General features: G+C 36.5%; 1 protein-coding gene across 1 annotated transcript in view; it reads left to right on the forward strand.

Moving 5' to 3' along the window:
* Nucleotides 1-23,886, forward strand: part of LOC124122158 (SH3 domain-containing protein Dlish-like) — a 29,254-nt gene extending 5,368 nt beyond the window's left edge. Inside the window, exon 2 of the mRNA XM_046485281.2 lies at nucleotides 23,164-23,886. Within this exon, the coding sequence (XP_046341237.1) occupies nucleotides 23,164-23,816 (653 nt within the window). The 3' untranslated portion in view covers nucleotides 23,817-23,886. The remainder of the gene's footprint in view (nucleotides 1-23,163) is intronic.
* The last annotated feature ends 519 nt before the right edge of the window (nucleotides 23,887-24,405 follow it).

The raw sequence follows: 24,405 nt of genomic DNA on the forward strand, positions 1-24,405 counted from the left end.
CGGACCTTCCGCTCTCCAGGCGGACGCTCTACCACTAGACCACGGAGTTGGAGATGCCGAGCTGTTTTTTCTGACGTACATTTTCCTAAGATCTGAAAAGTAAAGGTGGTGCGGCACTGGATCTACTACCTCCGGCTATAAATTACGCGGAGATGTATAATATTAAATTCACCCTCGGATGGTGTAAATTTAACTGCAATTATTAAACCGGTTTGAAGAAAGACACTGTTAAGTGTTTTCCGAGATTTTATTCTGCGTTGAGAAACAGCTAATCCCTCCGCTTTTTATCGTACACCGATAAAAGTACTGTCCGGCGATTTTTGTTATTCAGCAGTTTCAGTAAAATATCTGAATGGTATAAATACATATCAAATTGATTTATATGCTTATGCATAACGTTATACATTCTATACAAAAAATAGCCTGCCGTAAATGACAAAAACTGATTTGCCCCTATGACGTCAAAAGACGACAGAGAGATTACACACGTACAAAGAAAAGGGGCATAACTCCGCTATACTTAGCACAAGTTTATAACTCAGATCACTTGGTGAGAATGACCTGTGGGTAAGGACAGTATATTTTAGTGGTAATTTGTTCACGAGGAGCCAAACTATTCCAACACATATATCGATATTGAAACTGTATACGTTTAGGTATAAACAAACCCATAAGAAATGATGAAATCGTACTTTAAAAAAAAATTAATAGCGAAATTGATGGCCCTATCTAACCTATGAATTAGTTCTTAGATTCCAACATTCTCCTCATTGCGCAAATGTAATTTGACTAATGTTGCACCATTATTAATGAAGCACTAGCCTTATCATCAAATTAATGACTTACTAAAAATATGACACCATTATATTTGACGTCATGGCTTGTTTCCTGGCACTGACAACGTCGAAGAAAGACACTCATTAGACACCTTTTGAAACAACTCGTTGTAAGATAAATGGTAGATCCAAACTCATATAGACCAATAACAATTCTCAGCTGTTTCGGAAAATTCTTCATAAGTATCCTTAATGCGAGGCTCACTAAGTTTGTAGAAACTAAAAATATTTTAAGTCCAGCCCATGCAGGATTCAGAAAAGGTTTCTCCACAAGTGACAATGTATTTGTTCTACATGCAATCAGGGAAATTTTAAAACAAACAAAACGAAATCTCTTTTGCGTCTTTATTGATTTTACAAAAGCATTCGACATTGTGTGGAGGGCTGGTCTACGGAATAAATTGATAAATTATGGTATATATGGTAAATTTCTTAACTTAGTAAAGAACATGTACCATAACATAAAATCCACAAACATATATGCACAATTGGCCTACCACGTTTTTTATGTTTATACTATAGACTATGGCCAAGATGCTCTTTAGCTTACAACAAGTCCAGTAAATTGATTTCCATACATCATTAAAAACTGTACATATAACACATGAACAACATACACATGGCATGGAAACCCCCCACATAAAACATCCTAAACATACATACTCATACAGAACCAAAATATATACATGCAAAAATAAATGAAACATATTTATTAACAATATACACAAAAAATGAATAATTACATGTAATTTAATACCAAATCATGGTACTTAGGGATAATATTATATGAAATGTTGTTTACATTTCTCCTGTAAAAATCCTTTTATTGTAACATGCATGCATAACTTACACAGATATTAATATGAATAGCAGCCCTGCTTACATTTAAAAAACATAAGCTAAACATAATACTTTAACAACATAAAAAATGTAAGATATCAAATAATTTAATCACATTATTATTCATAATTATTGTCCCTTACAATTGGCAAGACCAATGTATGGAAGTATACACATATATGTTTATGTATGTAACAGGTATGTGTATGTGAAGGCATGTTTTTATATGTATATGGTTGATATATATTTGGTGTTTAGATGCACACAAAAACGAAACAATACAGGCAAAAATAATTATTTTACTACCCGATAATAGGTAATCGTAGTGTAAAACATTGTTTGTTTTTTCCGTCATTACAAATTAATAATTCCACTATAACTCCCTTGAAATAATCAGAATAAAAACTTACTTTCGACAAATATTCGCAAAAAATAAGCCCTCTAATAATATTTACAGTTAAAAAATAAACACATAATCACAAACAATTTATTGAATATTGTCAAATCAAACTGGTATTGAATAATACAGTAATCCTCACTTAAACACTGCCACAACAAATTAGTTCTTGACAAAACTGCCCTGACAAAAGTAAGCTGACCTAGATCTGAGACCGCCCCGTCCGGCGGGCGACTTGGGCGAGACGCACGTGCCGTACCTTTTTCTCTCGATCTGCATTCGTGCGGATCTGATCACTCCACTCTCACTGAGCCTGCACTTAACTTATAACAACTACGCCGCCTGTTTCCCAGTGTCCTAAAGAAATGTCAAAGACTCTTGAAAAACTCCGCTTCATGGTAGACCATATTAACTTGTGAGTAAATGTATTTTTGTGTCATATCTGTTTCTTACTTTCCTATTCTTTCATTCCTTTCTTGTTACAGAATATACCGTGTACACAACATACTCTTATCTATCGAGTTCACATGCAAAATTATGACATTGGAAGATCAGATAATGGTTGACAATATAAAAATAATCAGCACAAATTGCCAAGGCCTGAACAACAACAAAAAACGTATAGATGTTTTCAAAATTTGAACAGGAAAAAACGCAAATATACATTGCCTGCAGGACACCCATTTCACTAAGAACATTGAAAATAAAATTAAACAAGAATGGGGATCAAAACATTGTATATTTAGTTGTTATAAAAGTAACGCCCGAAGGGTAGCTGTCATGTTTGAAGCAAACTTTGAATTAAAAATATTAAAAGAAGTCCATGATAATGAATTTGGTAACTTTCTTGCTCTTAAAATACTATAAAGAGAAAAAACATTTACTTTAATCAACCTGTAGAGATCCTAAACGATTGTGTAATGTTGCCTTCTGATCAATAAAAAGAAGACCACTTTTAGATCTACCATTGAAAAAAGGTTCCATCCAAAAAAAGATTAAAATATACACTCATTGCGGGATGAATGACTTTGATAGGTGTTGAGAATTAACTGTTACTTGAATGGAAGGGGGGTAACTCTTGTATCTGTCTGTTGCAGTTGACTTATTCACTCACATTAAAAAAATACAAAAACAGATTTTAGTGCCGAAATAATGCAATTTATATTTTTATTAAATATGTTTTCACCTCAGTACACAATAAGAATTACCTTGAATAATGAGAAAGCATTGTTTTAAGAAAAATGAAACACACAAAACTTTGCCCAAACAAGTCCATGGTCCACCACTGTATGCAGCTCAGGGGCGTCTGCAACACCAAAATATGATATTTCCTTACAACTATTAATGAATGACTTGGTGTTCATTACACAGTGGCCTCAGAAGAATAGTATTCAGAGTTATATCCCATTACTTTCTTGACAACTTATTTTATAGCAGTTCATGCCTTATGCACCTCAAATGAATGGATTATGAACTCACTATTTGGAAAATTATGCAGATAATGTAGGACTTTAAATCATACCTTCACCACACATTATGGATCTTTTTATCTACCAAACGTAATAAAATAAAGTTACCATGGCTCATCAATTTGTGCATCCTCTCACCAAACAAGTTACCACAAAGTGCAAGTTTTGAATATAAAACTCATGTGCAAATATTAAGAGTGTATTTTAACATTCTAATTATCATAATTATCATGAAATAGAAAGTAATAAACTCAAAGTGTTTCAGAGTGGTTTCAAGAGTGATAAAAGAATATCCATATTACTATTCACTACGGTTTATTTAACTGTTATCATTTTATGTCTATACATCATATATATGTTTCTAATGTTTGGCATAACATTTCAACATATGTTTGAAGAAAATCGCAATCAATTTACAGGGCATTTATCCATTCATATGCCTGTGTTTCACAGAATCCTTCACTGAAATGATTTGTTTGTTTGCTGTTTAACGCCGCACTCAGCAATTTTCCAGCTGTATGGCGCCGGCCTCTGAATACTCCAATCGAGACCAGACAATCCTGCGATTAACATCATGAGCATCTATCTACGCATTTGGGATACAATGACACGCACCAACCATGTCAGAGAGCCTTGCCACCCAATCCCGTTAATGGCCTCTGACGAACATGGGTTGCTGTAGATCAACTTTAACCTGGTTTTGATATTACCATGACAACTTGAGATATATATTGGTAACCATCTAGTCAGCAAAATACAGTGAACATGCATGTTGTAAATTTTGTACGAATTTACACAGTATTTAGTTTTTGCAGAATGATGTACATTTTCTTTTATCATGACGTCATTTTTGTGAACCAAATATGCGCTCTCAACTTGATGACGTCATATATTGGATGACAATATTTCTTAGAGGGAAGTGTCCAGTGGGTTGCTCCCCATAGATGTAGCTGAGTCACACAGATAAAGACAGTGGAAGAACGATCACACCCAAAAATGGGAGACATATGACAATCAGTATTAGGAGAAATGGTACAGATAATGGACGTGAGGATTGCGAGAATATGCTGGAAATACCAAACTTAACCCACTTGTTTGTAACATGGACTTGTTTGACATTTCTGAAGTCAGTTTCTGTTCAGGGAGTCATTATTATTAACATTTGGGTAAATATTTTTAAAGCTTGCACAGTTTATCAACATCCTTAAAGAGGCAGTTCATAATGTTGATATCATATATGAGAAATAGACACCTCGTGGTCGTTGTTTATCATACAATAAAACACTGCTGCGCCCCTCATGGTTTGTTCTCCCTGCAGTGTTTTATTGTGCGATAAATAACTCACACTGGAATAATAAACCAGATAAAATTAAAAGGCAAAATCTGAGAAAAAAATTATGCTGATGGTGGGCTTAGAATGGTGGACATTAAAATATTTATAGAATCACTAAAATTATCTACATTAAGAAAGTATTTAAAAAAGAGTACATATGATAATCCCTCAGTTGTTTTTTTCTCTTTCACTGATATGATAAATTTAGGAGTCAATGCTGATAAATATTTATGTGTGAAAAACCCTTTTTGGAGAAATGTTTTAAATGTTTGGGGAAGTTACGGCAGAAAATTTACAACAAATTCAGAAAGGATTTCCGAAATTCTATCACAGCCACTATGGCTAAATCACCAATTTAAACATGAAAACTATATAATTAAAAATTGGTTTAAAAAGGGTATAATGACAATTAAGGACTTATGTAATGAGAATGGATTTTTGCCATTTGAAATATTAAAAGTACGTTATGATATACAGGGTACAATACTAGATTATAATAAGGTTAAACTTAGTATACCTAAAGAATGGAGAGACACTGTCAATCATTATATCAAAATACCAATATATGACTTAAATCTTAGTCCACAATTGAGGGATATATTTATACCCGTTCAAGGATCTAGGTTCTTTTATGATAGACTAATTACAATAACAAAACCACCCTTAGTAAATGGAAAAGGGCAATCTCTTTTTGACAATGATATTCAATGGAAAGAAGTTTATTTAAATTTCAGAAAATGTACTAAAGATACTAAATTGATTGACTTTCAGTTTAAGTTTATCCATAGAATAATTTACACCAAAAAGGAATTATGAAAAATGAAACTAGTTGATAATGATATTTGCTCCTTTTGTGACTTAAATGGCGAAAACCTTATACAGGTATATGGGAAATGTGAATATGTTAAACACTTTTGGAGCAAACTGGAAACCTTTTTAAACCTTGACACAAATACTAGGATCTCACTTACCAAATACTCAGTTACTTTTGGATTCGACAAAAATAAACTTTTACTTAATCATATTATAATATCCAGTAAAAGATATATTTATATATCAAGTATTAAGGGTGAGAAACCAATTTTTGATAATTTTAGGAAAATAGTAAAAGAGTCAGCGATGATTGAAAAATTCATTGCCACAAAAAAACAATGGTCTATTACAATTTGAACGAAAATGGGGAAAAATCCTACACAAATTAAAATAATAATCATGCCCTGTACAATAAGGCTATAGATGAGTTACGCCTCAAATAGCAATACTATCATAATTGTTTTAGTTATATCTGACTATCGGTACAACTTTTCATGCTCTTCTTGAGGCATATCTCGTGTGTGTGTGTGTGTGTGTGTGTGTGTGTGTGTGTGTGTGTGTGTGTGTGTGTGTGTGTGTGTGTGTGTGTGTGTGTGTGTGTGTGTGTGTGTGTGTGTGTGTGTGTGTGTGTGTGTGTGTGTGTGTGTGAGTGTGAGATGCATGCTATATTTATATCACAAGAAATGTACATCCATGTAACGTATTTTCACTACAATTGACTAAACCTACTGTGTAACCTCTGAACCTGATGTACAACCCTTTGAAAGGAATAAAAAATGTCCACAAAAAACTCACACTGGTTGTTTATTTCTTAAATACAATCACTTTTATACAATATGTACATTTGATTTATGCGATCAACAGATACCCTAACATGAAATTAATACATCCTATTAACATATAGTTCACAAAAATAGTACACAAACGTCAAAGTTTCCTTTTCTGTTTGCCATGACAATCTGATTGTTAATGTAGTGGTAAGTGCATATTCATATCTTATCAATTATTTATTATTAACACAATTATTTTTTTAAAAACCTGCATACTTCATTATTAAATACATCCCTGTATTTATGATGTTATTCACTAAACATCCATATCATAATAAAATAAGTGACTTAGTATGATATTTAATATGTACGTGCCAAATACAAACCTTTGCTTTTTCTATTTTCTTATGACAAAAAAACTGTATGTAAAAGGGGGAATTCCAGAAAATCTATTATAGACACTACAGGTATGGGACCAGTTGGTACACAGTTTTGAAGTTTGCACGAGAATGGTCAAACAAGCCTGAAACAAAAACAAACAAGTTTCGAATTATATAATAGCACAGCATGAACAGTTTCATAAACCTCAGTGTTAATTTTAACTAATTTGTTTCTCGTGCTCAATGCAAATGTTTTCAACCGAAATGTAAACACTTTTCTATCCCTGAATGGGTATAACTGTACCTAAATTAAATGTATTATTATACATGTAAACTTATATTTTATATCACTATTACATTATCAAATGGTTACAATTCAATGCAAAACTTACAGGGTATCTGCTACTCATATATTAGGCACTACACATCATTTTGTGACCACATGCTGAATGTGTAATTGTCTCGTGCGATCCGTGTTGACACTTCATTTATACCCGTGCAAAATAATGACGGGCATGTCATTTACGGTTCGTTTTATTCTTTAAATTAATTAAAACCGTTATTATTTACACATCCAAAAAAATTAATGTTGCGCGCGATCTTCCTGTTTTATTGCAGTCGTATTTATCAAATGCCTTTATCTTCAAGATTGTCTCCATGACAGTTTTCTGACGTACCGACATGGAGAAATAAATCATAAATACACAAAGGTTAAACTACATGGTCATAAAGTTACACATTCGGAAGTGTGAAAAATATTTACTTTTGTTCATCTAATTAAAATCAGTGTAAACCGTAAGAATAATTCCGCCTGGAATTACAAGTTGAGCCGATGATCGAGCAGCACAAACGGCAGCCATTACAGCCGGGTTGGGATCGGACGTGGGATTGGCGCTCTGCGTTTGGACCCTACTGACATATATCTGGATACTGTGCTATGCTGATTTCGTGATACTTATGTTAAGTATTGCTGTTATTGGTTATTCAGATTGTTTACTTGTCGGATAAGTGCATATTAAAGAAGGATTGCAGCTTTTATTTCAAGGCATTTTGCAGTTTCGTAAAGCACGCTCATGGCGACCCGGGAAATCCCGTGACGTCATTAGGCTGCCTACAACCTGTACGGTCCAAATACCGACACACCAGCATTCTTCGAAAAAATAACAGCTATTGTCACTGAGTTGGAGTCGGATCACTGCTCCATCTGTGGAGATTGGAATTTTATCCAAAACCCAGACACTGATTTGTATAACTATAAAAACGTAAACAACCAAAACGCTAGAGAAATAATATTAGATTTCATAGATGAACAATCCTTTTTTTTACCCTTGGAGAGATATGAACCCAGACGAGAGACGATATACGTGGAGACAAACCAAACCCATAAAACAAGCCAGATTAGATTACTTCTTGTTGTCAAGAGACCTTGAAAACCCCGTAGATAAAGTTGGTATAGACCCTGCTTACAGATCAGATCACTCTATACATTAGATCTCGTTAAAGAAGAGGCTATTGGAAGTTTAATAATTCCCTACAAAACGACAAAACTTTTGTTGAAAAAACAAAAGAAGCAATTAAAAATACAATAGAACAATATAAAACAGGTGTCGATGAACAAGTCAATGACATATTTGATATAGACGACCAACATTTTTTTGAAACACTAATGTTGATGATAAGAGGCCAAACTATAAAATACTCCTCGGAAAGGAAACGAAAGCGACAACAGAGAGAAAACGACTTATAAAAACATATCGAAGCATTGCAAATCAATCTAGACACCTCAAAGGATATAGAAATTAAAAACAAAATACTAAAGAAACTTAAAGAGGCAAACATTGAACTGGAAGAAATAAATAACAAAAAAACAGAAGGAATAATCCTGCGATCTCGGGCAGAATGGAGAGAAATGGGAGAAAAGCCAACAAAATACTTTTTATCCTTAGAAAAAAGAACTATCTGAATAAGGCAATAGCTAAACTAGAAACAAAGAATGGACATACCATAACTGAAACAAAAAAAATCATCAACGAAACCAATAGATATTACGAACAGTTGTACACGAAACAGAGATGTAGAAACGTAGACCTAGATGATATGTTTAAAGACTTTAATATTCCAAAACTAAGCACACCACAGCAATTAGGCCTCGAAGGTGAGTTACAATATGAGGAAGTTTTAACATCTTTGAAAAATATGAAAAATGAAAAAAGTCAGGGTCCTGATGGATTTACTGTAGAATTCTACAAAACAAATTCTGGCTAGATCTGCATAAATATCTGATACGATAATTATCATAACTATCAGTTAGTCAAAAGCAGGGTCTTATAACATGCATTCCAAAAGAACATAAACCAAAGCAGCACTTAAAAAATTGGAGACCAATTTCGCTATTAAATGTTTCCTATAAGATAGCATCAGCAGCAATAGCAAATAGAATATAAAAAAAATCTGCCAACAATAATTAACGAAGATCAAAGAGATTTTATGTCAAAACGATACATTGGAGAATGCACTAGATTAATTTATGAAATTATGGACTTTACTGAATGCATGGAAACCCCAGGGTTGTTTTTACTTACAGACTTTGTAAAGGCGTTCGATTCAGTAGACTGGGTTTTCATCCAAGAAGCTTTGACCTTTTTTTAATTTTGGACCTTCAGTGAAGCACTGGATAACAACATTCTATCACGATATAAAATCTAGTGTTTTAGTTAACGGTTTTGCTTCAGATTATTTTTAAAGTAACAAGAGGATGTAGACAGGGTGACCCGTTATCTTCTTATATATTCTTGTTATGCGCAGAAATGTTGGCAATAATGCCACGCGCTAATACAAATATAAACAGAATTAAGATCGATGAGATAGAATGTCTAATTTCCCAATTCGCAGACGACACATCTCTCATATGAGATGGAACTGAAAAATGTCTCCAAAACGCCATGACAATTTTTCAAACATATCCGTCTTTTTCAGGCCTAAAAATTAACACAAGCAAAACGCAAGTGTTGTGGATTGGCTCACAACGCTTCTCTGATAAAGCTATGTGCATACCAAATTTCCCACTCGTCAAACAAGAAATAACCGAGTCATATTACATGGACAAAAATATATCATATTCACAATGTAAATACACACAGTTCATGACATTTTGGTCTCTCTGTCACCACCTATTCGTTTAAAATCACGAACTTGCACAATCCAACAATATGACACTGGAATAGTTTACAACAATCACAATTTTCATAGCTGTTGTTCACGATGGAAACTAAATGTAAACTTGTCCAAAACCAAAATAATAGTTTTTGTAACCGGGCCTGCTATAAACTGCAATCTGAAATACTCATTCACCTTTGGCAATCAAACTAAAGAAATTGTCGATAATTATACTTACCTTGGAATAAAGTTTCACAGAAAGCTTTATAGAAGCCATCAAAACCTTAGTAGTAAATGCAACAAAAGCTATGTTCTCATTACTAAGAAAAGGACGTAATATTAATTTGAATTTGATTCTTTGACTTCCCCGATCCTAATGTACTGTTGTGAAATCTCGGCATTTGAATACATAAAACTAATAACAAAGGTTCACTTAAAATTTCTTAAACTGGCAGCAGGTCTTGGAAATGCAACACCCAACTATATGATCTATGGGGAGCTCGGAAGGGAACCCCTCTATATCAAAATGTACAAACGTGTGATTCTATTCTGGCATAAAATGGCAATCTATAATCAAACTCCACAGTTAACAAATATTATTTATAAATGAATCACTCATAACTACTCTGGCATCTCTACTACACCTTCATGCACAACACCTATATAAATACACAAAATATTAAACAACTGTGGTCTCGGTGAAATATTTGACAACCCGCTAATGTGTTCTTCTCTATAGCTAGCTTTAAAAATTGAAGAAATATTGAAAGACTAGTTCCTGCAAAATTGGCACATTTCCATTACTGAGAGTTCTAAAGGTATTTTCTATAAAATGTTAAAAAGAAAATATAACCTTTGATAAATATCTCTATCTGCCTGAAAATTTTTATCACCCAATCTTACAATTTAGAACTACAAACCATACGTTACCAAATGAAACTGACGTTGGTCTGATATCCCAAGAGTGGAACATTAGTGTAATCTATGTAGTTCTCCCGCGGTTGGTGACGAGTTTCATTACCTGTTTAGATGTGAGGCTCTTCTCCAGTGGCGGTCTGTCTACATACCTAAAGATCTCGCTGAATGACCTGATATGTATAAATTGAAAAAAATGTTTATCCATCATTAGAGTGAAAGATATGAAAAACTTGTCCAAATTCACCAATACCATATTAAGAAATGTTGAAGCTGTTCGAAACATGTATAAGATTCTTGTTACATTATTTCTATCATATTTCATTGTAACCTTTGATCACTATGTGTATTTGTACATTTCTCCTGTCATCTTGATACTGATATTTTTCTCATGTACCACCTATTGGTGGGGTTTTCTTAAAATATACTGAACTGAACTATTGTGAGTGTTAACCTTCTAGCGCCCCACATGGCAGCTTGGGTTGTATAATCCGCAGATAGCTGAGAATGACAAATTGAATGCACACTGATCCATTGACCGGGGTGATAACGTTGGCGCTTTGAGCCTGCTTCTGGATTTGGTGCTGTATATGTTCAAAAAAATATTCTTATTATTGTATGACACAAGAAGTGATATTGCCTATTAGTTATATGTATCTATTTGATCACATTTGGTCCCAAACCATACTTTCGTTCCTAGGACTTTCAATTTTAAATGATTAGAAAACGATATCAATTGCTTTTTCGAAATCAGTAAGAAGCAATATAAGCCAAGCTATTATTAACTTTCAACTCAAATATAAGATCATTTATCAAACTAACATTTCTACTTAGACATGCTACCTGGAATAAAGCCTGTTTGGTCACTATGTTATGAATAGGTGAAAGGTAAAGATGAGATTAATGCTCTCAGTGCAACTGTTGAACCTAGTCGACGGGCACATAGTCGGACACCCCAAATGAAACTCGCTATAACTGTTTAACGAGTAGGCGCTGCGTATATTTTAAGTTACGTATGATATGTATAAATGCTCAGCTTGCAAAGTATCAAAACTTTCAGTAGTTTATTTACCTCAAAAAGAAAACATCTCGAGTTGAAAAAGTATCTGCCAAATTTCTCGGCACACAACTACAAGAAACTGCCAGTCAGATATTTTCTTTATAATTTTCACATTTTCACATTTGTTTTGTTACCTGACGAAAAGAAAACACTGAAGTTCCTTAATTTCTCAAAATTAGCAAATTTCGATATAATTAATTCTTAACAAAAACAATCTGTGTCGTAAAATCATGGATTGGATGGAACTTGTACGATCATGGTAACGGCGGTAAACAAACAACTCCACATGCATAGTGATCCCGTAAGACTGTTGCTATCATTTTGTTACATCTAACTTAATGTTCTAGAATTATTGACATGGATGTAAAAATCTTTGTTAAAATATATCTCATTTTTATAGAGTTTGACACGTTTCAGTCGTTTTAGTGTGGCCGAACTCGTGATTTGATTATTTTTTGATAAGTAAAAAAACAATGCGAATAATGAAAAATATTGGATGATACACAAAATCTGAACTGATAGACATTCCAGGTAAACTATTCAATAGCAAAATAATGCAGTTTACAAAAATAATCAAATAACTTGCAATTTTTTCTATTATTTCTGAAACCGGAAGCAAGTATCACATGTCACACATCGAGGCAAAATGTGCAAAAGTTGGTAAGTTACCATCTCCAAAATTCAGAAATTGATTAAAATTAAACAGAAACTACATAATTTACTATTTTTCGTCAACTGTTTACTATTTATTGACCTGGGTAACAGTCTTACACTCCTATTTGTTTCATATTTATTCGACCCGTGAAGATCCGGGGTAGAATAGGTCTTCAGCAACCCATGCTTGCCGTAAAAGGCGACTATGCTTGTCGTAAAAGGCGACTAACGGGATCGGGTGGTCAGGCTCGCTGACTTGGTTGATGCATGTCCTCAATCCCAATTGCGTGGATTGATGCTCATGATATCAATCACTGGATTGTCTGGTCCAGACTCGATTATTTATAGACCGCCGTCATATAGATGGAATATTGCTGAGTGCGGCGTTAAACAACAAACCAACCAACAAATCATATTTATTCGTGATTGCCGCCAGTGCGTTAAATCGAATTTGCAAGTCTAAAGGATTCCACGCTCGATGATTTAAAACTTATTTTTTTAAAACGATGGCAGCGGGAAACGACATAACATATTGATATGCCATAATAATAACAACATAACATTGTTATTGGTCTGTCATTGCGAGTAGGACAATTTAGAATATTAAGGATGTTTCTAAAACGGATGAAACTAGGTACAGGGCGACTGGAAAATGTGATTTTGTACCCTAAAGAAAAGTGTACCCCAAATACTTGATGATTATGTACCGAAGAAAACAGAACTAAATGTATATGATTATATTTGTTTGTTCATGTTTATTGCAAATAATGGGCAGAACATTATGATAAAACATTTCATCAAGATCATAATATGACTAACTGTACGCGGTCCTTGAGTGAAGTCAAATTGATTGTTTGATTTTGATAGGAAAGTGACATCTTGTCACTGAAGAAGAGGCCAGTTCAGTTAAATTGTATGTTAATTGTAGTGTTTTGGTAGGAAAGTGACAATTAATTACAAAAGGTATAATGTGTATATGTGATACGAATACAAGTTATTCTGGGTACACAGGCACACACCGGCTTAGGTACAAACTCACAAGAAATTTTAGTTACACAAATCACATTTTAACTGAATTTCGTGGAACGATGGGATAGGAAACTATTCTCGTCAGTAGAATTCCTTTTCACATTTTAAAATGAGTATTGTTTACGTAACCAAATGCGGGTAGACGGCTCATGTTTTGTCCAAAAAGTAGAAACAAATCTGAAAAATATGGACATCAGAAATGAGGGCTTTAAATGTTATAATTCTATCTTACTTGTCAGATGGTTTGACGTTAGTCTATCAAAGTATAATCCTCATGAAAATTTTTAAAAAATATGACGCTGAGAACTTCAAGCACTTAATTGATGAAAGTGTGTTTCTGATTCTTGTAAACATTTCTAAATTTCGATGTTTGTATAATCTGCGACTATCAATTTTCTTCATTTTTCTACTCCTCTGCTGTGGAGATGTTCACCCTCATCCTGGACCTAAATACTTAAAAGACTTAAATATTATACACCTAAATGTCGTAGTCTCAGGGATAAATTGAATATTTTAAGCGCAGAATTTGGGTCATACGATGTAATATGTTTGACTGAAACACGGTTAAGTGGAGATATTCGAAACAATGACATACAGATTCCCGGTTTTCAATCTCCATTTAGAAAAGACAGAACCAAACGTGTTGGTGGGGTTGCGGCTTATGTTAAAAATAATCTAAACGCTAAAATAATGAGAAATTTAGAACTTGCCGAGCTTGAGACGATATGGATAGAAGTTAAATGTAAAACTCGAAATAACTTAATTGGTACATTTTATCGTGCCGATAAATGTGTCCATTATTGAAATTTAATTGATGAATCAATAGGCAATGCTGTTGATCCTGATATGGTTACTATTATTACTGGAGACTTCAATATAGATATTCTATGCGAAACCCCTTTAAAAGATTGAACATTACAAACTAAGTACGGTTTAAAACAACTAATTACAGATCCTACAAGAATAACCTCTAATTCTAAAACTTTGATCGATTTAATATTCGTATCCTGTGTAAACAATGTGAGGTCTTCTGGTGTACTTGATCCAATCTGTAGCGATCACTGTCCTATCTGACCCGTGAAGATCCGAGGTAGAATAGGTCTTCAGCAACCCATGCTTGCCGTAATAGGCGACTATGCTTGTCGTAAAAGGCGTCTATGCTTGTCGTAAAAGGCGACAAACGGGATCGGGTGGTCAGGCTCGCTGACTTGGTTGATGCATGTCATCGATCCCAATTGCGTGGATCGATGTTCATGATGTAAATCACTAGATTGTCTGGTCCAGACTCGATTATTTACAGACCGCCGTCATATAGCTGGAATATTGCTGAGTGCGGCGTAAAACAACAAACCAACGAAACAACCAACCGACACTGCCCTATCCGACACTACGCGTTTAAGAGAAAAATATATAACTATCCCTTGGCAGATGGTATAAATCAAGGTAATAATGAGATTCACCTGGATAGCCTATCCTCATCTGATAATTTTAACATTATCACTGAAGATCTGCTTTCTAGACTTAAAGACATGTTTGATAAATACATTCCAACTAAACCTGTCACAATACGAACAAAGGATCCTCTATGGATAAATAACTAGATACGCTCTCTTATTAGGAAACGTTATCGTATTCACAAAATTGCTAAAAACAGAAATCGACCGTCAGATTGGGTAAAATTTAGGCTTTGCAGGAATTAAGTAATATCATCAGTCAGAATTGCCAAAAGAGCTCATCGATTAAAAATAGATAACATCATAAATACGTCATATGGTACTAAGATCTGGTGGCGACCAGTTAAAAAATATGTCAAAACGCAGACCGAAAATTCGTCGTTTCCGTCAATAGTATCAAATAATGTTTTATATGATGATATTTAAGATATTACCAATGTCCTAAATGAATTTTTCACTGATCAAGCAAGAGTAAGAAACCACGATTCTGACCTTCCATCTATTGGACCATATAAAATCGACGATCCATTACTATCTGTGAATTTAAATCTAGAAGAAGTTCGAGATATTCTTCTTTCTGTAGATACAACTAAGACAACAGGGCCAGATGGTATAGGTAACAAGTTACTTAAATTAACAGCGACTCGTCTAGCTCCGATCCTGACAAAATTATTTAACTTGTCGCTCAAAAACGAAACCTTCCCGTTAGTTTGGAAACAAGCATCAGTAACACCAATTCACAAAAAAGGCGATGTACATGAATCCTCAAACTATAGACCTGTAGCTCTCACATGTTGCTTAGCCAAATTTTTGAAAAGTGTATATTCAAATATGTGTTTAACTTTTTCAGAGAAATCGAATTGTTGACAAATTTACAGTCGGGATTCGTCAATCCCATCTTATCAACTCAGTTACCTGTATAATTTTATTGCTAGGGCAGATCTTCTAAGGTAAAGAAATCAGAGCTGTTTTTTTGTGATGTCAGCAAAGCCTTTGATAGAGTATGGCACAAAGGAATTATTCATAAACTCAATGCTTACGGTATCCAAGGTGATCTTTTGAAATGGTTTGAAATCTACTTAGAAAATAGAGTCTAAAAAGTAGTCATTAATGGTTATGGTTTAGTGTATATATATGTAGTATTTTATTGATATAATCATTACGCACTTGCGTATATCTTATCATATTCAGCAACGCATGTATGCTATTTTGAAACACGCTTTGTCACGCCCATAATTGCCGATCGACGATATCTATAGGTGAGGTGAAATGGGGTTTAACGTCGCGTCCAAGATTATTACACTTACATAGCGACGTGCATGCACGTGTGTGTATGGCTGCTTTTACTAGTCCGGACTGATGCCGATTTATAGTGCTAGCACACTGACATACCGTGCCGCAGTTTAACATGGATACCCCACTCAGACACAGTATACTGACTCTGAGCCGACCAGTCCTTGCTTTAGCCCCTTAATGCCGAGCGCCAGACAGGGTAACAACAAGTACCATCTCTTAACGTCTTTTGGTATGACGCGGCATGAGATCGAACCCCAGACCTTCCGCTCTCCAGGCGGACGCTCTACAACTGGACCACGGAGGCGGTCGAATGGTATCTATAGACGTATTGCGTTGGTCACAAGTATTGTAGCGGAAACAAAATCATCGGTGTGTACCTCGCAAATACATGAATCATATCTCTTCATATTCAACGTAACATCGAATGGTGATGCTTATATATCATCAAAAGTTCAAATAAAAGAAGGGGCGGTCGGGTAGCCTGGTGGTTAAAGCGTTCGCTCGTCACGCTGAATGACCCGGGTTCGATTCCCGACATGGGTACAATGTGTGAAGCCCATTTCTGGTGTCCCCCGCCGTGATATTGCTGGAATATTGCTAAAAGCGGCGTAAAACCACACTCACTCAATCACTCAAATAAAAGATACCGATAAAACTTGCATGTGGCGTGTTGATTCATTGTCTACCGTTTTCGGGTCAAGGGAGCATGCAAGGTCAAACGGATTTAATAATATGTCTATTGTATCGTGAAAATCACATTGTAATTTCATGTTAATGGTGATTACTGAAACTATGTAGTGATTTGTGTTCATTCTGTATGTGACAGGCGAAATGTTTCAAAATTTACTGTAATTGTTTTGTAACGAAAGATTATCAGTAGACTACCCCCTGACTGTGACATCACATCCGGTGACCTTTGCACTTACTGAAATATTGCTGTCAGAAATTACGATCTTTATTTTCTTTTCTCTTTCGTCATATTAACGGAAAATGGCAAATGATAATTCTTCGATTGAGAAGTTCGTCAACTTTCGTTAAGGCATATGTATGAAGGCAATGTAAACTTTGTTGGTATTAAAATAGCAATTAGTTATGCCGAGGTCGGGCGAGACCCGCCATGTTTGATTTTCGAACGTCTGCAAGCATCATGACACGAGATTTGTATTTTCGTATATCGTAAATATTCAACCAAAACACTTGAAATTAGGATTGGTGAATATTTATAAGTCATTAATTGTTGCCTGCAAAATTTTATGACATGACACGTCAGATTAACCCGAATGTTCGTATTTCTGCTGACATGATGACCTCGGAAATTGAGTTTTATTCACTGACATGGTTCATAATTTACCATCGCGCTGTTACTTGGCGATAAAAAAACCCATCGAATTTATACTCAGGTAAAATTAAGATATCGAAGATTTGATTATTAACATCAATTTGTACAAATTTAACGATTTAAACAGGTTCCTAACATGAAACGGAAACCGCCTTCAATAACGTAAGTCAAGTCATAAAATAACAAGTAAATTTTCAAATTTTGTGTTCGCTTTGGTCTTAACCTTGGCATGATTGAAAGCATCAGGATATGTTTACATAGTAATGTGTAGTTTTCTATCAGGAATAAATATGCCAAAGATTTCTTCAATAGGCCCTTGTTTAATGAAACACCGACGGAAATCGTCCACCCTCTTCACAGCGCCCTATGCTAAAACAATTCAGCAGGCTAATGCAGGCGTCACACTGTCCCGAAATTAACACGAGATGGCCATACGAATATGGGATTTTGAATTTCGCGCGAAGATAGCCCCGAACTTGGTCAACAACCAATCAACAGGCGAAGCAAGTACGATGCCTCCAGAAGGTCACACGATGGCACCCGAACCACACACGAAGGCAACAAGAAGATGAGAATTTTTATAGTAGTTTATACCCGCAGGACACACGAAGGCCACGCGATGGCTACACGACGTCGTATTGAGAGTACGATGCGTTCGAACTAGGTCTCGAAGGCGTCACATGACCTCCCGATGGTATAAAACCTTCGGCCGACCGTGGGAAATTCAATTGCTGATTCAACTTTAACATGCCACCCAAGGCAGGGGGAGGCAAAGGGAAAAAGCGGGCTGTTAAATACAGAACTCAGAAGAGGAAAGCAGAGGAAACTGATGATTTAGATGTCCAAGAAGACACCACTGAGTCCCCAACCAGAGAGAGAAAGGCCAGCCAGCACTTCTACTCAGGGCTACGAACCTACTCCTCGCCAGGCTGTATTCTTCCAACTTCCTTCTCAGCCTCCTCAGCGGCAAATATCACACAGAAACTTGAGCTTGTATATAATAAAAATGGTCACTTTGTTCTTTTTTGGGGTCCGTTATCCTTACTTTACAAATCCTTTACTTATTTTAATTTCTATGTATTTCAATCAAAATTTCAAAAACAAAATGTATTACTCCATACACATTTTGCTTTAAACTACAATGCAATATGTGAAAATAATTTGTTTATCATCACAATGTTAGTGTCTCTGTATTCATTTTACTGTCACTGCTTTGTGGGAATAATTACATGATAATCTTGTCCTGCCATGGCACTGAACCAGCCTTTGAGGTAAAGTAGTGGCGCAGGTATCTTCTAATTTGCCTCCCCTCCTGGGTTCCAGTGTATCTTGCCCTCTCATGGTAAACAACCAGAAGTACTTTGTCATTTCTCCATGCCCCTGGGATGACATTCTGGTTCTGGTCCTCCAAGTCCATCAGGTTGTTGTGGGTGGCTGGATATCTCAGTCTGATGAGATTGTGAAGGATCACACAAGTTGTAATGATTTTTCTGCATGTCTCTGGCCTCTGGTTCATAGTCCTAAGCAAAACTTGGAACTTGTCTGCCAGAATGCCAAAGGCATTCTCCACTACACGCCTGGCTCTGGAGAGTCTGTAGTTAAATATTCTCTCATGGTGCTCCATGTTTCTGATTGAAAACGGGTGCTACTATGTAGCATGGGACAGGAACGTCATCACCAGGTAGAGACTTCTCTTCAGGAAGATTGAATATGTTGTTCGGACTCTCCTGGCCTTCTTTCAGTTCTGACCCCTTGTAGATACTGGCATCGTTGCTGGAACCATCAGAGCCGACATCAATCCATAGAAACTTGTAGTCTGCGTCGACCAGGGCCATGAGGACAATGGAGAAGAAGCCCTTGTAATTTCTGTACACAAAGCCAGTATTCCAAGGACAGGTGACCGCCACATGCTTGCCATCCAGAGCACCACAGCAGTGTGGAAATTGCCATCTCTTCTCAAACTGCTCAGCAATGGCGATCCACTCTTCAGTTCCTCATCGTAGAGGCCTCTGGGAAGTCTTGTGTAGTTGTAGAAGGCCTTCTCATCTTCTGTCTTCAGCTCATTTAGTAGAGAGCTATAGTGGCCATAGCCTTCTCTTCTTTTGTCAGACAGCCATTTCCTGACCCACATAGACCTCGGTTTCCTCTTTCGCCTCGGTTTGCCCCTGCCCTGGAAAATATAAAGCAAAACAAGATAAGTACATTGTCGAATGCTAGAAAGGCAAATAGCAAGAGGTGAGGTGAAATGGGGTTTAACGTCGCGTACAAGATTATTGCACCTATATAGCGACGTGCATGTACGTGTGTGTGTGTGTTTGTGTGGTTGCTTGTACTAGTCTGGACTGATGCCGATTTATAGTGCTAGATCACTGAGATACCATGCCGCAGTTTAACATGAATACCCCACTCAGACACAGTATACTGACTCCGAACCGACCAGTCCTTGTTTTAGCCCGTTAATGCCGAGCGCCAGACAGGGAAACAACAAGTACCATATTTTAACGTCTTTTGGTATGATGCGGTCGGGGATCGAACCCCTGACCTTCCGCTCTACCACTAGACCACGGACTCGGTGCAAATAGCAAGAAATGACAAAGTGAAATGAGACAATTTTTACCTGTAAGAGGAGGTGCTTGGCCTGTAAGAGTTGCTTATCACGTTCTCTGAGGTGCATCAAAAGAAGAAATGCTGCTGCCTTTTTTTTCCTGGTTGTCACATCATCAAAGTATGCTATTCTGCAGGAACTGAATTGTGATTAATTGTGATTGAAGCTTTGGGAGTTACACACGCCTCTGCTCTGTAGAGTTGCTCAGGACTGACTGAGGGAGATGCTCTGAGGCTGGCCTTTTACATGTCCACGTTACCATGACACATGGGAAACGCTTGAGATACTCAAATTCGGCTGTCTTCGCCGACACCCTGGTCCCATCTCGATGTCATCGTACTATAATACGATGGCTACACGACGGCATTGCGAGGGCTTCACGTAGTCGTGTTGCCTTCCTAAGACAATCGGGCAGCTTCTTGTTTCCTTCGTATTGTCTTCGTGGGCTAAAAATGCCCATGGCACCGATGATCACACGAAGTAAAGACGAAGATGACACGATTTGACAAGATGCCCTCACGATGGCCTTACGAAGGGCAAAATGGACACACGAATTCAAAACGAAAATGAACCTTCGCGAGGTCTTTCGGCATTTTTTTGGCATGCCAAAGATTTTGCCACCGCTCACGAAGTTGCTGCCGGAGCCTGAGACACTCCACCGGCGGTCATACGATGGCTTAAGATGCCCTCACGAATGGCCCGATTATTTACGATCAGAGCCGAATTTGAACATTTCCTTTATCGTGTGTCCATCTGGTGTCAATTTCGGGACAGTGTGACGCCTGCATTAAGGTTAAACAAAATCACGGACACGTGGTTACACTTTCCCAAAAGTTTTAGTGGAATTAACATTAAACTTGGTATATATATTTTCTAGGATAGGGACCTGCTTTGAAAAGGTTTAGGTCATGATAAATCCAAGGACAACATCAGCGTTCAGCTTTTTGTAAAAGGGTCACAATTATTTTCTCAGCTCTTAGAAATCTCTGCTAAAAGCACAGTCCGTGTTATCATTATACAATATAGCATGTGTTATGAATCACTATCAAATAGTGATGATACCAGGTGTTTATAAAATGGTGAGCGTATCCTGGCCCACTGTTGACGCCCGTCACAGACATACAACGCATCTCATTAACACGGGAACATATGGTACACGTCAAATTTGGGAATTGGGCACTGTATAAACAAGAAGTTATCGTGTTAACTAAAATGCCCCACAACTTACCTTTTTTTCAAAAGTTAGATGATAATCTGGTAATTAATTTATATCGGCCTAATCTAGGAAGGGTAGAAGTATGTTGGTGTCGCTCTGTGTTTATTGGATGTTGCGACGGTGTTATAGCTTCTTGGTAAGAACTCTAAATCTTTACAATGTATAAAGAAAATATGATAATGACAGTTTAGTGAATATTTTCATTTTAAAAAATCCCCCATATAATCAAAGGTTTACAGTTTTGTGTGTTTCTTAAAACATTTTGCAGTTGTATGTTATACACTTATCTATACAACAATTATTTCTTAATCTTGAGTGGATGTATGTAAATATATAGATATGAGAATGACTGCTCGAAATAAATTAGTATTAGTACGTTAGTATGTTATGTACCAGGCAATCGGCGCATGAAGTTTATTTTACAACAACTGTTAATTATTCTTTTTTATCATACCATTCAAGTTGTTTTTGCATGATTTTACTTCTCAAACGAAATGGTCGAATCAAAACCCGTTCGCGACCAAACCACTTCCATCAAGGCTCAACTACAAGTTTATAGAAAATAGTTCCAATTTTACGGAAAAGTATTAAAAAAATGGTCCTCGCGAGCTGGGATGGTTTGTAATGACTAGGAAAATGTATGCCAGTATGATATATGTCCATTGTGAGCATCTGAAGGAATAGAGTATGCAAGTGCAATATATGTCCATTGTTAGCACCTGAAGGAATAGAGTATGCAAGTGCAATATATGTCCATTGTTAGCACCTGAAGGAATAGAGTATGCAAGTACAATATATGTCCATTGTTAGCACCTGAAGGAATAGAGTATGCAAGTACAATATTTGTCCATTGTTAGGACCTGAAGGAATAAAATATGCAAGTACAGTATATATCCATTGTTAGCACCTGAAGGAATAGAGTATGCAAGTACAATATATGACCATTGTAAGCACCTGAAGGAATAAAGTATGCAATGAAATTAGAACAGTCGCTATATTTTCCAACAACTGATCAGCCCCATATGTAAACATTGTGCATATGTCATCAACGAAAAATGAACCATACAAAAAATAATGTTTAGAAAAACATAAACAACTACCAATAAGTGCCAAGTGTCTTTCGTCTATGGTTCTTTTCATGCCATGATGTCAGTTGTTGCAGTGAAAGTATATTATATATATCATATTATCACAAGAATGAGAGTACCTTTTATCGTCATTCGTTTGAGATTTCCAATTGTATAAGAATATTATTGAGCCAATATCGGCAGAAATATTTAATGCCAAGCATAAGCATCTAATTTTATTGCAATCAGTTGGTGACCGGGAATGGGTTAAAAGACTTTTACAACCTGAAAAATTATGATTAACAATATTATTAACAATATGATTAACAGATTGTATGGAAAATGAACAAAGAGAAACTTCCATGGACATTTCGAGAATGAAGACCATTTTCTGTTATTATTCAATGACTTGATAGGTTTTAATTAAAACACAGATCGTTATTTGACTTTAATGATTACAAATGTGTCCATGTCATTGCTATCTTCGAAACTAACCAAAATATCCTTAATGTGATTTGACTTTGTATTTTAAAGAGAGGGAACCACTGTTTGGTCGGATCACCGGCAGTGATAGTGTGGACACACTGGTGCGAGTTGGCATGGAGAAGCAGCATGGACTCTGTCCAGACTCCAAGATGGTGACGGTTCGCGGCTTCACGGCGTGTGCAGATAGAGAGCTCAGCCTCGACCAGGGCCAAGCAGTTTACGTCTTGTACAAGGAGAATGGTTGGGCATATGTCCTCACAGAAGATAACAGAGAGGGTTTTGTCCCATTGTCCTATATAGCTGCGTGTGCCAGTTCCAATGCTTGTAGGTCCGTTTCTCCGCCCCTGCAGGATGTGTCCGAAGAGCTGACAGTAAGAGAAACGGACCCATTCTCTATCGCGGCGGTGTCTGAGTCTCGGTCATCTGATTCTCAAAGTAGCATTTTCGCCTACCGGAAGCAGTCATACGGCCGCTATGTAGTAGTGTTCGACTTCAATACCAGCGAAGAGAATGACGTGAGTGTCGAACGTTGTGAGCTTGTCACTGTGGTCAACATGGAGGACCCCGACTGGTACTGGGTCGTCAGAAGCATGGGAGAGGAGGGATTCGTACCAAGATCCCACCTCTGTCCTTTCCCCGCCGACCTTGCCTTCAAAGAAGAGATATCAGGCACTATGTCAACAGTATCCTCCCATTGTTAGGAATGACGCCTTTTGTAACACAATGATCTGGAATGTTGAATAATTTGACATTAAATCGTGAATTCATTTATTTGATTGTATTTCACAAAAGTCTGATCCTACTTGTAATAAGTATTTAGCTTTACCTCCAACGTTCACGTTTGTACATGTTCATTTTGTGACAGACATACAGTTTATTTTGCATGAGACCCATGAAGATCCGGGCTAGAAAAGGTCTTCAGCAACCCATACTTGCCGTAAAAGGCGACTAACGGGATCGGGTGGTCAGGCTCGCTGACTTGGTTGATGCATGTAATCGTATCCCAATGGCGTGGATCGATGCTCATGATGTCAATCACTGGATGGTCTGGTCCAGACTCGATTACTTACAGACCGCTGTAATAAAGCTGGAATATTGCTGCGTGCGGCGTCAAACAACAAACAAATAAATAAATAGTTCGCATGAAGCCCGTCAAACTCATTGTAGAAAAAAGGTTTAGAAGTACGTTTTAGAGAGAGTTATTTCTTAAGGGAAGATAAACAAGTGATTTATCTTACTGTGAAGATAAAATTCTGGAACCTGGCAATATTTAACATGACATTACCATTT

The sequence above is a fragment of the Haliotis rufescens genome, unplaced genomic scaffold (genome assembly GCF_023055435.1).
Source record: "Haliotis rufescens isolate VD_foot unplaced genomic scaffold, xgHalRufe1.0.p SCAF_5, whole genome shotgun sequence".
Lineage (NCBI taxonomy): Eukaryota > Metazoa > Mollusca > Gastropoda > Lepetellida > Haliotidae > Haliotis > Haliotis rufescens.